A 12,017-nucleotide genomic window follows, 5' to 3' on the forward strand; every position below is an offset into this window, starting at 1 on the left:
GACGGGGTCCTTTCCGGGGCTCCCAGGGTCCTCGCTGGGCATCTCTCAGCTCAGATCTGTGATGACCATGCGCCCCTCAAAAGCCACCCTGTGGCCTCAGGGTCCCCGTGACAGATAAGGCGAGGAGGCAAAAGGGCACGTGGCCAGGTCGCTGCTGGTGACCACTATGGCCTCCTGGGCAGGCCTGACCCAGCGGTCCCTCTCTGACCCCACTCTGAAGACCCTGCCGTGCTCCCTGGGGACCGGACAGCTGGGAAAACAGCCGTGGGGACAGCTCTGGGGCTGTGGGGACACGTGCTGACTTCAAAAGGGAGGCGAGTCCTCGGCCTGCAGTCTGGGGGGACCTGTGTCCCACCTCCCCATGGATCCTTTGTTGTTCCAGGGAAACTTCATAAACCACGGAGCAGGGCTCTCCAGGCAGGGCAGGGCTGCCCAGGCGGAAGGGGCGCTTTCGCTTCTGAAACGACTGGGGAGCCCAGTGGGTGGCTGAGGCCGCAGAGGTCACCCCGGAAAACCAGAGCCGAGCAAAGCAGCCCCACGGCCTCTGGGGGCTGCTCGGAGACCTGGACGTGCCCACCCAGGAAGATTGGGTCAGGGGGACATCCCCCAGGGGGTCCGGGAGGGACGGGGATGCGGGGACGGCTTCGCTCTGCAGCAGCACCTCGCTGGTGATTGACATGCATGTGGAGGGAGGGGCTGCTAGCTCCGTCCAGCAGACAGGGAGTTGAGGCTCAGAGGACACGGCCAAGGCCACAGAGCGAGTTTGCAGCAGAGCTAAACCTGGTCCCCGCTCTGGACTCTGTCTCGCTCCTGGGAAGCGTGCAGGAGAAGCCCGCTGGCAGGAGCTGGCTGTGCCCCGCTGGCTGCAGAGGCCGGCGAGGTGTGTGCGTGGGTGCGCAGGTGCGCGTCCATCTCTGCGGGCACATCTAACTCCACCTGAGCCTGGAGTCCCCACTGGAAAGTTCTAGCTTCCCTAATCAAGGGCATCAGCCAGGTGGACTGTGGTCAGGGCCACTTTCTGAAGGCACTGGGGTCCCACTTCTGGCTTTGGAGGTGGCAGGGGGCTGCTGTCCAGCTGCACACCTGGCTGACCACGTGGTTCCTGCGGGACATGACCTGAGAGGTCCCTGCTCTGTTCTCTAAATCTAGGAATGACCTTGGGTCTACCCTAGGCTGGCCGTGTGACCGGGGACAGGCCCTCCCTGGACCTTCTATCCTGCCCAGGTTGAGACCTCTAATGACCATCTAGCTTGGGCGGAAGCTGGACAGGTCAGGCGGAGGGAGTCTTCCCCTAGGCACAGAATGGTTCCCAGGGGCGAGACAGAGAGGGGCCTGAGCCCACCGCAGTGGCAGAGGACATTGGACTCACCAGCAGCAGCAAGAGGGTCTCCACCCAACAGGCCTCCACTCAGAGGCGGCTCCAGGCTGGCCCAAGGGCCCAGCCACCAGGCCACCTCCCCGTGCCAGGCCTGCTCCTCTATCCAGGGCCTTGCCTGCTACCCCACAGAGAACACGGTGACCACTGGGCCCACGGGCTCCCAGCAGGTCATAGCAACATGTAGCAGCCTCTGAAGCAGGGAAAAGTCACCACCCCAAGGGAAGTCACCTCCACAGACACAATGCAGCCCGAGGACAATAGCCAACTCCAGCAGCATGACCTCCCAACAGACCCTTGATTGGCCCCATTTTGCAGATGGGGAAACTGAGATCCAGAGAGGTCAAGACACTTGTCCAAAGTCACCCAGCTATGGAATAGCAAGGCTGGGCTTTGAACCCAGGCGGTCTTCCCCGCTGCTCTCTATAGGGTTGGACTAGGGCCAGCCTGGGGTCCTTCCAGTGGCTCATCACAGCCCTGGACTCCTGCACCAAGGAGGACACGGCCAACATGGAAGACTGCTTCTGCGTGGACACATGGTGCCCACCCATCTCCACCTGTCTTCCCTCCAGGCATCGGGTTTGTATTATGCACAGCCGGGGAGAGGACAGCGCTATAGAGCTGCCGGGGCTCTCCGGACAGGCCGGTGGAGGGGCTCACAGCGTTCTTTTTTTGGGGGGCCGGGGAGGGTACTGGGGATTGAACCCAGGGGCACTTAACCAGCGAGTCACATCCGCAGCCCTTTTTGATGTTTTGTTTAGAGACAGCCTCGCTGAGTTGCCGAGGCTGACTTTGAACTCACGCTCCTCCTGCCTTGCCCTCCCGAGCTGCTGTGGCTGCTGGGATGACAGGCGTTGGTGACATGTGGACTGAGGCCTGGAAGCCCCTCGCTCCGCCAAGCCCCTCCAGGGGCATGGCCCCTCTCCAGAAGTCACCCAGGGCCTCCAGCGCGCGGGCCCTCGGGATCTCAGCGGGGTGGCACCGAGCCGGACGTGGGGTCCCACTTGTCCACCTGCCTCCCTGGCCATGCCTGCTCGGGCGAGGTGACCACATGTGAGCTCCCCAGCCCAGTGGCAGCAGGCCCGTCCTCTGCAGGCCACGTCCTGGCTGCAGCTGGCTGGCCCGGGGCCCAAGGAATGAGCTGGGCTCCCTGCCGGGTCCAGCCACGTGGTGCCTCCCGCCCCGGGTCGGGCCCCTCTGGGAACTGAACGCCTGGTCCTCTGAGCAGAGCCGGGCCCCGGGGGAGACAGGAGAGCTGGGGCTGAGGCTCTCTTGGCGGCCACAGCTTAGAGGAGCCGGGGTCCAGACAGCAAGGGGCCCCGTGACCACGTCCCAAGCAGGACGCCAAGGGCTGAGACCACCTCCAAGGCCAGCTCAGACACTCTCCTGCCTCCAGGCAGGGTCTATCCGACTGCCTGCCCCCAGGGCAGGATACAGGAGCATCAGAATCAGAAGCCCTGGCCACGCCTCTGAGGCTCGGCTCCCTGGCCCGCACAACAGCCAGCTCTACCAGCCGGTCCCTGGTAAATGCCAGTGGGCCACCACTGACTAGTTAGGTTAATACCAACAGTGGGGATAACAGACAACCTCCAGGAGGGGCCTGAAGAAAGAACTCGGACCTCCTCACAAAGCATTAACCCTCCAAAGCCTGAAAGTTCCTGCACAAGTCTAACCTGCTCCTTGCCACTGCACTTGACGTAGAGGCAGGACCCCAAGTGTGCCGACAGGGAAAGACCCCTTGCAGGTTTCCTCACAATGCCCGAGTGTTAGTACCCTGTCCTGCAGTCAGTCCATTAGGAAATGCACCAGAGAACGGAAGCGGGGTGGGCAGAGCTCCCTCCAGGATCCCCGAGTCGTCAACAGCTCAGACTCCAGCCCAGGGCACCCCGTGCAACGGGCCCTGCCCCTCGTGGGCCTCCGCGTCCTGGAGACACCAGCGCTCGGCCGCTGGTCTCCCTGCTTCCCACAGCCTGGGAACGCGAGGCGCTGGGCTTGAAGCCACATGCGCGGAGTTAGACCGGCGGGCAGCCGACAGCGGGTATCCCTCGGCAAATTCCAGCCACCCCGGCCGGACGGGACCCTGCTGCCCCTGCCTCGCCTCCGCCCTCCCGACTGCGGGCCTGGACCCTGGCCGGCCTCCCCGCAGGCCCACGGTGGCTCCGGGGGACCTGCTGCAGCATCTCCCAGCCCCCACGAGGAGCCTGCTGGCCCTGCAGCTTCGGCGGCCCTCTCGGCCGCAGCTGCAGCCAGGCCAGCCTCGCCTCCCGTCTCGTCCCCTTCTCGAAACATTCCAGCGGAGATGGCGGCGGAGTGATCGGCCACCGCGATGCGGAGGAATCCCGCTCGTGTCGCTCAGGGAGAGCGTGGCCCGGCAGGGTAGCCCCCGGGAGGCATCGAGAAAGCCAAGGACTCGCGAGTGCGCGGTCCTGGGACACCCACGGTGGACACGGCAGTCCGCTGGCTGTGGCGGGGGGGCGGGGTGCCGCGTGGGCTCAGGGCTGCTGGCCGCAGAGGCTGGGTCCTCTCCTGACCCCCGCGCGGGGCCGCTCCCATGCCGGGGTCAGGGCTGATCTGAGGGGATTAAAGCCTGGGAGCAGGAAGCAGAAAGGAGCTGTGGGCTGTGAGGGTCGAGTCTGGGGCCTCAGTGGACCTCGGGACAGATGGCTTTGCCAGCTGGAGCCTCGGTTTCCTTATCTGGACAAGAGGGAATATCAATCTCATCTTGAAGGCTCTTTGGGGGAACCACATGGGGTTCAAACACCAGGCACACCCAGGGCCTCCAGGAATGTGGCTTCCCTTAAAGGTGCTGAGGGCCCCAGTTCTGCCCTCTTCATTCTGCTTGGTGGTAGTCCCCACCCTTGAAATTGAAGCTCTGTGACCAAAGGGTGTGTCTGTTTTGACTGCAGTGCTGTCTGCAGTGCCTGGTATGTAGCAGGTGCTCAATAAACACTTGTTGGCTGGGAAATGAGCGAGTGGCCTCGTCTGCCAGGGGGGTCGATTGCATGTCACCTCCACCATGAGCAGCGCACAGCTTTGGACCCAAGGAGGAAATGTGCCCGCCGCAGGGAGAGGTGGGTGCGGCATGGAGGTAGGAGGTGGCGGGTACAGCAGAGGCACCACCCCACCATGCCAGGCTGCAAGAGCCAGGCTACCCAGAGCTCCCGGGTCTCGCCTCTTCCATGCTCAGGAGGTTCTGGAACCAGAGCCCGCTGGGGCTGCACTCTGGGCAGGAGTTGAGAGCTTTGGTCGCTTTCTAGTCCAGTCCAGACCCTCAGCAAACACACGGCACCTCCCTGAGTCTCCATCTCATCTGTGGAGCAGTCCTACCAGGCTCCTGGGATAGAGGCTGAACCAATCCCCCGAGGGGGGCCCCAGAGGTGGGCCTGGGGATGGGCCCCAGCCCAGGCAACCTGAGTAATTAGTCTGCTCCCACTCTGCAACTTAGGTCATGGGAAGCGGGCCCCAGAGAAGGTGACAGCACTGGCCTCCAGCCACATGACACAGGCAGCCCCTCAGCCATCCAGGAAGCTACAAATAGAAGCGATGCTATTATTTACTATGTAACAAGTGCAGTGGTCTCATGAGCTAGACACAATCGTCATTTCTTAGATGAGAAGACCACAGTTCAGAAAGCTCGAACCAAGCATGCTCCTGCCCCGGGACCTTTGCACCTGCTCTCACCGCCACCTGGAATGTTCTTCCCTGGAAAGCCACATAGCTCTATCCTCACCTCTTTCAGGTGTCTCATGAAGCAAGAAGGACTTCCCAGACCAACTCAGCCCACACTCCAAGGCCTCACTGTCCCCTGTCCTCGCTCAGCACTCTGGACTATCGGACATTCATTTCATCATTCTTTCCTCCATTTCCCTATTCAGTGATCGCCCACCCATCTGCCCCACTGGAGTGGGCACCCAGCGGGTGGTCACTGACTCTCCCTGCCTGAGGGGCCTGGCCTGAGGTTGAGGGTCAGTGCTCCTCCTGCCCCACATCAGGGTGGCAGGTGTTGGACCCCAGCGCACGCCGCAGCTGTCGGGCCGTCGAGAGGCTTGTCTCTGCTGGGGACCCTCTGCCGGCTCCCAGGGCGGGACTGGATCCTGCCATGCTGCAACAGAGGACGCGCCCCCCCACATCAGACAGCCCCTCCCCAGGGTCCCGGAGTGCTGCTGCTCCCTGTCCAGGGCTAACCTCCCCCACGCTCCCTTCCATTAGCAACGAGCAACAGGAGGCCCAGGGCCTGGCTGACCATGGAACTGGCGGGACCAGGATAGCCTAAGCCATGCATGGGGGCCAGGCCTGCAAGAAAGATGCCTCCATGACAGTCCTGGGCCTGTCCTCCCTGTACATGGGGACCTCTGACATGCCACTCTGCCTCCGAGCCTCAGTTTCCCCTTCTGAATAATGAAATAACAGGAAGAAATAACTTCTAGCCAGGTGCAGACTGTAGGAAATCGACTTTTACAAGATTAGCATCAACTATTGACCCTAGGAGATCAGCAACCTTGAGGACAAACCCACCCATCTAGAATCCTAGCTTCGTTATTTACTTGCTGTGCAACCTCAGGCATGTTACTTAATCTCTCTGTGCCCGGGCTCTTTCTTCATGCCTGCAGATGCCAAAACAAGGGGAAAAACTATTTCCTACCACAATGCAGGGGCATACACAAGGTGCACTGGGGACACCAAAGAGTCCCTCTTAGGGCTGTGCCCACACCCCACTGTCTCCAGATCTGTGTGCACAAGAGAGAAAATGGACAGAGCCAGGTGACACCAAGACAGGGTGGAGACCAGTGCTCTCTGTGAGTAGCACGCACCCTGCTCTGGCCTTGGTCCCCCCACAGGCAGGCCCACAGACACAAACACCCCACAGAAGCACCCCACGCCACTGCACCCACGAGCACAGAGCGGGGACCCATCCCGGAGCAGCCCAGAGCCACAGCAGGCAGCAGCCACTCAGGGTTCTGGCCACAGGACTCAAACACTCAGAGCAGAGCGGAGACCAGGCAGAGAGAGGCAGGACGCCAGGGCACGAGCGGACAGGGCGGTGAGGCCAGCAGGGGTCACCCATGGAGTCTGCGTAATAGACACGGAAAATCTTTACCGGCCTACCCATCTTGCCCCTCTTGCCAGGAACGCCAGGCAGACCCTGTAGGGGAGAGACAGGGGACAGGTCAGGACAGGACTCCAGCAAGGCACTGTGGGGTGCCCCACACAGCCCCAGAGCCACCCTCAGAGTTGACAGAGGGCCTGATGCATGTCACACACAGCATCATCAGTGACGTAGGACGGATAGACGGCCCCAGGATTTTGCAGGCTAGGGGGCTGCTGGGGAACGCCTAAAGAAGGCACCCAGTGCTCCTGGCATACAGCAGGTGCTCACTAATTGCTCCTTCTCCTGCCTTCCTAAGACCCTCTATGTCCAGTTCACTGACAAGTTTGCAGCTGGGTCCCCAAATATGAACTCAGGCTGGAAGTGGGCCAGGGAGGAACCCTGAGGCCACAGTCCCAAGCTTCTAGGGGACATCCAGGCAGGGTCAGGGGCACAGGAGCAGCTCCGGCCTCGTCCAGACTCCCCTGACTTGGACGCTCGGCTGGAAGGACAGGGCGTCCTAGGGAGTCTTGGCACCGCACCCTCCTCTGATCAGAGCTGGGGGTGCAAGCCAGAGAGTCCCCTGCCCCACCAGCTCCGCCGTTCCCACCTGGAGGCAGCCTCTGCCTTCCTGTGCCTGGACCCGCGCAAGGCACGGCTGCCACCAGTATTGGGTCCCAGCCCCTCCCCAGCCCCAGTAGAGGGCCCGAGCTGCCTAAGGCAGGAGGACGGGCGCTGCGGGCAGAGGGGCAGGAGTGGGCCTTTTTGGCTCCGCAGGTCAACTGGGTTCTGCCACTGGCGCGGGAAGGCGGCCTGGGCCGACAGTGGACAAATGGGCAGGGCCGTGCTCAATAAAACTTTATTTACAAGCCGGACACCCACCCAGTCTGCAGCCCTAGATCTAGAGTAGAAAGTGGGCCGGTTTCTCATTTGCTGAAAGCCTGCCAGAGGCTCCCCAGGAGAGTCCCTTTCCTGGCCTGGGTTCCTGAGTCCCCGGTAGCCTCGCGGGGCCCCTCCGGCCTCCCGGCCTCCCGCTCAGTGCGGGGACCTGGGCCGTGGTTCAGGGGGCTGCCTGGGCGCTGCGCTCCCGGACTGGAAGGCACCCGCCCTGCCCCCTCCCAGCCTCCCAGCCTCCTAGGACTCCAGGGCGCCGCCTCCGGGAGGGACCCCGCGGCCTCCGGGCTCCGCCTCCCATCGGCAGCGGGTGCGCGGCGCACGGCCGCAGAAGCGCACTTACCCGCTCCCCGTCGGACCCGGGCAGGCCGAAGAGCCCCGGGAGTCCAATGTAGCCCTAGGAGAGAGCGGCGGGTCAGCGGCGCGGGGCGGAGCGCCGTCCAGCCCCGCCCGCCCCGCCCCGCGGCCCCGCCCCCCGCCCGCCCCCGCCGGCCGCAGCGGCGCTCGGTGGTCCTCGACGACTCAGGCCTTGAGGCAAGTGTATATGCCCATGGACTGCATGGTGCCGGCTTCCACGATGTAGTCCAAAGGCACATACCCTCACGCCAGGGACGGCGGGCGCTGCCAGCCCGCCCCACGCCGCAGGGCTCCGCGACCTGCTGGAGGAAGCCTGGCCGGTTAGGTGCTGTGCCCGCCCCACCCGGGGCGCTCGCGGGCGGCCCTGGCTCCTGCAGTGCTCCTCCTAGGCCTCCAGGATCTCGGAGGGAGGCTCAGTCCACCCCACCACCTGAGCGCCAGCAGTGATAGCAGGGCCATCCCGCGGTGCTGACATCCTGCCAGGCCTGCAGGGCCCTGTGGGGCTGGCGGTCATCTCCCTCCCTGCACAGACAGAGAACTACGCCCTGGAGATAAAGCAACCCTGCCAGTCCGTGGTGGGGCAGGGAGTCCCCTTAGCACCCCCAGGTCAGCTCCTGGTCACCCGTGTGCATCTCCAAACCCCTGCCCCTCAGCCTCAGGGCGCTGGCCTGGAAGGCATCTTGTTTCCTGCTTCCCTGCCTCGGTGCCCCCTGCGCCCTCCACTGGACCACTGTTCCCACCTTCAGGACCACACAGCCGGAGCAAGCCCACCTTTGATACTCTCTACCCTGGACGCCATCTGGTTCCTAGCCGGATGCAATTTTCCTGCACTTCGCTGCCCTGTTTGCACATCTACCAGGCAGCAGTATCTCCCACGGACTCCCAGGCATCCATGTTCTCTATCCTCTTTAGCCTGGGAACTTCCCAGGGCAGGGTTCTGGTCCACTGTTGGTACCACTATCTGTACCCTCTAGGTGTTTCTGGAATGACTTGATGATAACTATAACAAAAACCTGACGTTTGTTGAGCACAAACTATGCAGCAGGCCCAGCTCTCAATGCTTTGCATGCTTTGAAGCATTTACTGCATCCCCACCACACTCTTAGGAAGCACACAGGAGAGGTGACAACATTCAGGCCCAGAGAGGTGAAGTGACTTGCCCAGCGTCACACAGCAGGAAGGTGGCAAAACTGGCATCTGAATTAAAGCCGTGTGATTTCCTGAACACTTTGCTGCACTCCCTTCCACCGAGGGTCCACAACCAACTCTTCTTCCCTGATGCCTCTCAGCATAGAGCAGGATGGCTCTTCACAATCCTAAAGAGTGATATCTACCTACCCTTCCAAGTAGGGTGCATGTCCTAGGTTTACGAGTGGGAAAATGGGCTCAGAGAGGCCCAGGGCTTGCCTAGCACCCTGCAGCTGGTGAGTGGCAGAGGGGCTCACACTCAGCCGTGCTGACCATGGACCCCGGGCTGGTTTTACCGACGTCATTAACAAGAGGACGGCAGGGGCAGGGGTGGCAGGCAGCTTGAGTGGCCTGGTTTCCCTGGAGCTGGAGGAGGCAGGAGTGCCCAGCCGTAACGGCCTCTCCCCACATGTGGCCTCAAGACGCTGCCATGACAGCAAACCCCAGGCAGCCCCAGAGGCCACTGGTGTGTCCTGTCCTTGGATGGTAGATGGGCACTGGGGGCCGAGCAGACCTTTCCCTCTGGGCTTAGAAGGCCCCACTGAGGCCGCAGCTCACAAGGGCAGCTGGAGAAAGGACGGGAGACCTGCGTCCCTGCACAGGCGCCTCCTCAGGCTCTGCATGGCACCAAGTCCTGGGCACTCGCCTACCTGCCTGCCCACCTCCTGCCCCGGGGCCGCCCTGGACAGAGACCGCAGCAGGCATGTCGACCCCTCCCTCCTGCCGGGGTGTGCACAGCTTGGGCTCAGGAGCAGGGGACACATCACACGTGACCACCCTGAGTGAGGGCTGGGTGACCCCTGGGGAGTGCCCCTGAAGTGGCAGCAAGCCCAGCCTCAGGACACCCGTGTCCCCACCCCACTCCACCTTAGGGGTGCCGCGTGATCTGCGGCCCAGACCCCACCAGCACCCCGGCTTCCTTGTGGGCAGCAGAGAGGATGGAGCCAGACCATCTCTTGGTCTTCCACCTCCACTGACCACTTCAAGTCACCCAGAACCTTCTCCGCCCCCCCGTGGCCCAGGGGAGCCCCCTCCTGGCATCTCCGTGCCATGCCAGAGGAGCAGACCCGGCTACGCGTAAGACGGGCAGGCGAGGAGGATGGCGCTCAGTTTGCCTCCGTGGGGCTTAGGAGAGGCGTGGTCCAGAAGCACCCTGGGCCTCCCGGCCAGGGCACCACGCCCTCCAGAAGGGAGGCCCCGCCCATGGCTGGGAAGGAGGCTGCGGCTTCTGCTGACAGGCACTTCAAGTGGCCCCACCGTGGGCTCCCTGGTTTCTTGGGAGGGACAGGTGGACACATCACGCAAATGCCCCGTCGGCTGCTGGAGCGAGGCCGCGCCCCAGTAGAGGCCTGGCTGCCTGGAGTACCAGACTGTGGGACCAGCGGCTCCTCGGGTGGGGGCCCAGGGCCAGCCCTCCTGCTGGGAGAGCCCAGGTGGGAGAGCCTTCCCCAGCCCCCGGCCCCTGCTCACAGCCTGACCTCCACCAAGCCCACTGGAGAACAGCGGAGGCCAGCAGGCCCGCCCTGTGCCACCGGCCAACGCCACTTACCCGGCTGCCTTTGGGGCCAGGGTCTCCTACAGGCCCAGGTAGCCCCTGAAACACAAAAGACAGAGAGACAAGGACGTGTGGAGATGCCCTGCCTGCCAACGACATCCCGGCAAGTCCTGCCTCTGGGGCCTCAGCTGCCCCCTGAGAAGGCCCTCTCCTCTCCCTTCGCAGGGGAACGGAGCGGGAGGAGCCTCAGGAGCCCCCTGCGCCCTGACTCCTCTTCCTGAGCATTCCGACCCTGCTGCTTACAAAGAGCGGCTGCCCTGCTCCACTCCTGGACAGCCCTTTCCTTGGGCCCCACCCAGCGGGGCAGCTCCTTGGCCCTCAGCCCACAGCCTCCCTGTGCCTGGGGCACCCATGGCCATGGCCACCATGGCCACGGAGCTTCCAGAAGCCATATACTGCACCTGCCTGCCAGGGTAACCTTTGGCCCCTGGGCTGCCCTCAGGTCCTGGCGGCCCCTGCAAAGGAACAGAGAGAAAGGCATGGAATAGACAGGCCCTGCCCAGTCCAGGGGCGCCTGGTGATGGGGCACAGGGACTGACAACAGACAAGGAGAGAGACAGGAATGTGAGATGAACCCGGAGGAAAGCAGAGTAGGGGCCTGCCGGGCCCCCTAGCCCACCCCTCTGCAAAACCGGTCAGACCAGCTCTGAGGGACAAACCCCTCAGCATGCAGCCCAGGAGCAGAGAACACCCAGGAGGCCTGGCTGGCCCCCCTCGCTGGCAGGACTGCTGTTTGATTTGGGCCGGGGGGGCCCAAATTCCTGCAAACCCCGTGGCGCGTGGATAATATCCCCTAACATCGCCTGGAACAGGCCTGCTATTCACGGCTCTGACCGGAGTGGAGCAGCTCCGGCCAACCCAGGCCGCCCTGGACCCGGGCTCCTTCAGGGAAATGGTGGGTGGGATGGGGGGCCGCAGGACGGGAGGCGCACAGCCTGGCCCCGGGGCTCGCTCATCGGCAGGTCGAGGCCAGACAGGGAGGAGCGGGAGGAGGGAGAGAAGCAGCGCGGGGCGGGGTGGAGGCCTCACCTGCTCTCCGGGGTGGCCTGCCGGTCCAGGATGGCCCTTGTATCCCTGCGGGGGGAGACACTGCATCAGGCGGGGGATGCAGCAGGCCCGGAGGGCAGGGCCAAGCCCCCGAGGGCGTCGCTCGGCGCTGCCCCGGCTGCACCCCCGAGACCCCCTGGAGTGCCTGCAGGTGCTGGCAGGTGACGGTTCTCAGATGCCCAGGGCGTCCTCGCTGCTCTGGTGGCTCTTCCGCCAGGCAGACCCAGGAGGTTCTGAACGGGGATGAGTAGGGACGGAGCAACCGAGACCCGGTCACGCCTTGAAATCCAGAGCGAGGGCGAGGCGGGCAGAAGCAGGGGCAGCAGGCTGTCCGGGGAAGGTGCTCCCCACCTCACCGAGGTCCCCTGCTGTCAGGACCTGCCCGCCTCCTAAGCCCCATCAGCTCAGCTCCCCCACACTGAGCTCGCAGGCTAGCCGGGGTTCCCGTCCCCCGTCTGGCCTCTGTGCCTGTTCCAGGGAGGAAGGGGGCACCCAAAGGTCCTGATCCAGAAGGA

General features: G+C 63.6%; 1 protein-coding gene across 4 annotated transcripts in view; it reads right to left on the reverse strand.

The window, feature by feature from the left end:
- Positions 1 to 12,017, reverse strand: part of Col27a1 (collagen type XXVII alpha 1 chain) — a 127,612-nt gene that overhangs the window by 73,342 nt on the left and 42,253 nt on the right. For all 4 annotated transcript variants that reach the window (XM_047524083.1, XM_047524084.1, XM_047524082.1 and 1 more), the window contains 5 exons: positions 11,485 to 11,529; positions 10,857 to 10,910; positions 10,450 to 10,494; positions 7,699 to 7,752; positions 6,474 to 6,518 (listed from right to left, as the gene is read on the reverse strand). In XM_047524083.1, coding sequence (XP_047380039.1) covers positions 6,474 to 6,518; positions 7,699 to 7,752; positions 10,450 to 10,494; positions 10,857 to 10,910; positions 11,485 to 11,529 — 243 coding nt within the window. The remainder of the gene's footprint in view (positions 1 to 6,473; positions 6,519 to 7,698; positions 7,753 to 10,449; positions 10,495 to 10,856; positions 10,911 to 11,484; positions 11,530 to 12,017) is intronic.

The sequence above is a fragment of the Sciurus carolinensis genome, chromosome 14 (assembly GCF_902686445.1).
Source record: "Sciurus carolinensis chromosome 14, mSciCar1.2, whole genome shotgun sequence".
Taxonomy (NCBI): Eukaryota; Metazoa; Chordata; class Mammalia; order Rodentia; family Sciuridae; genus Sciurus; species Sciurus carolinensis.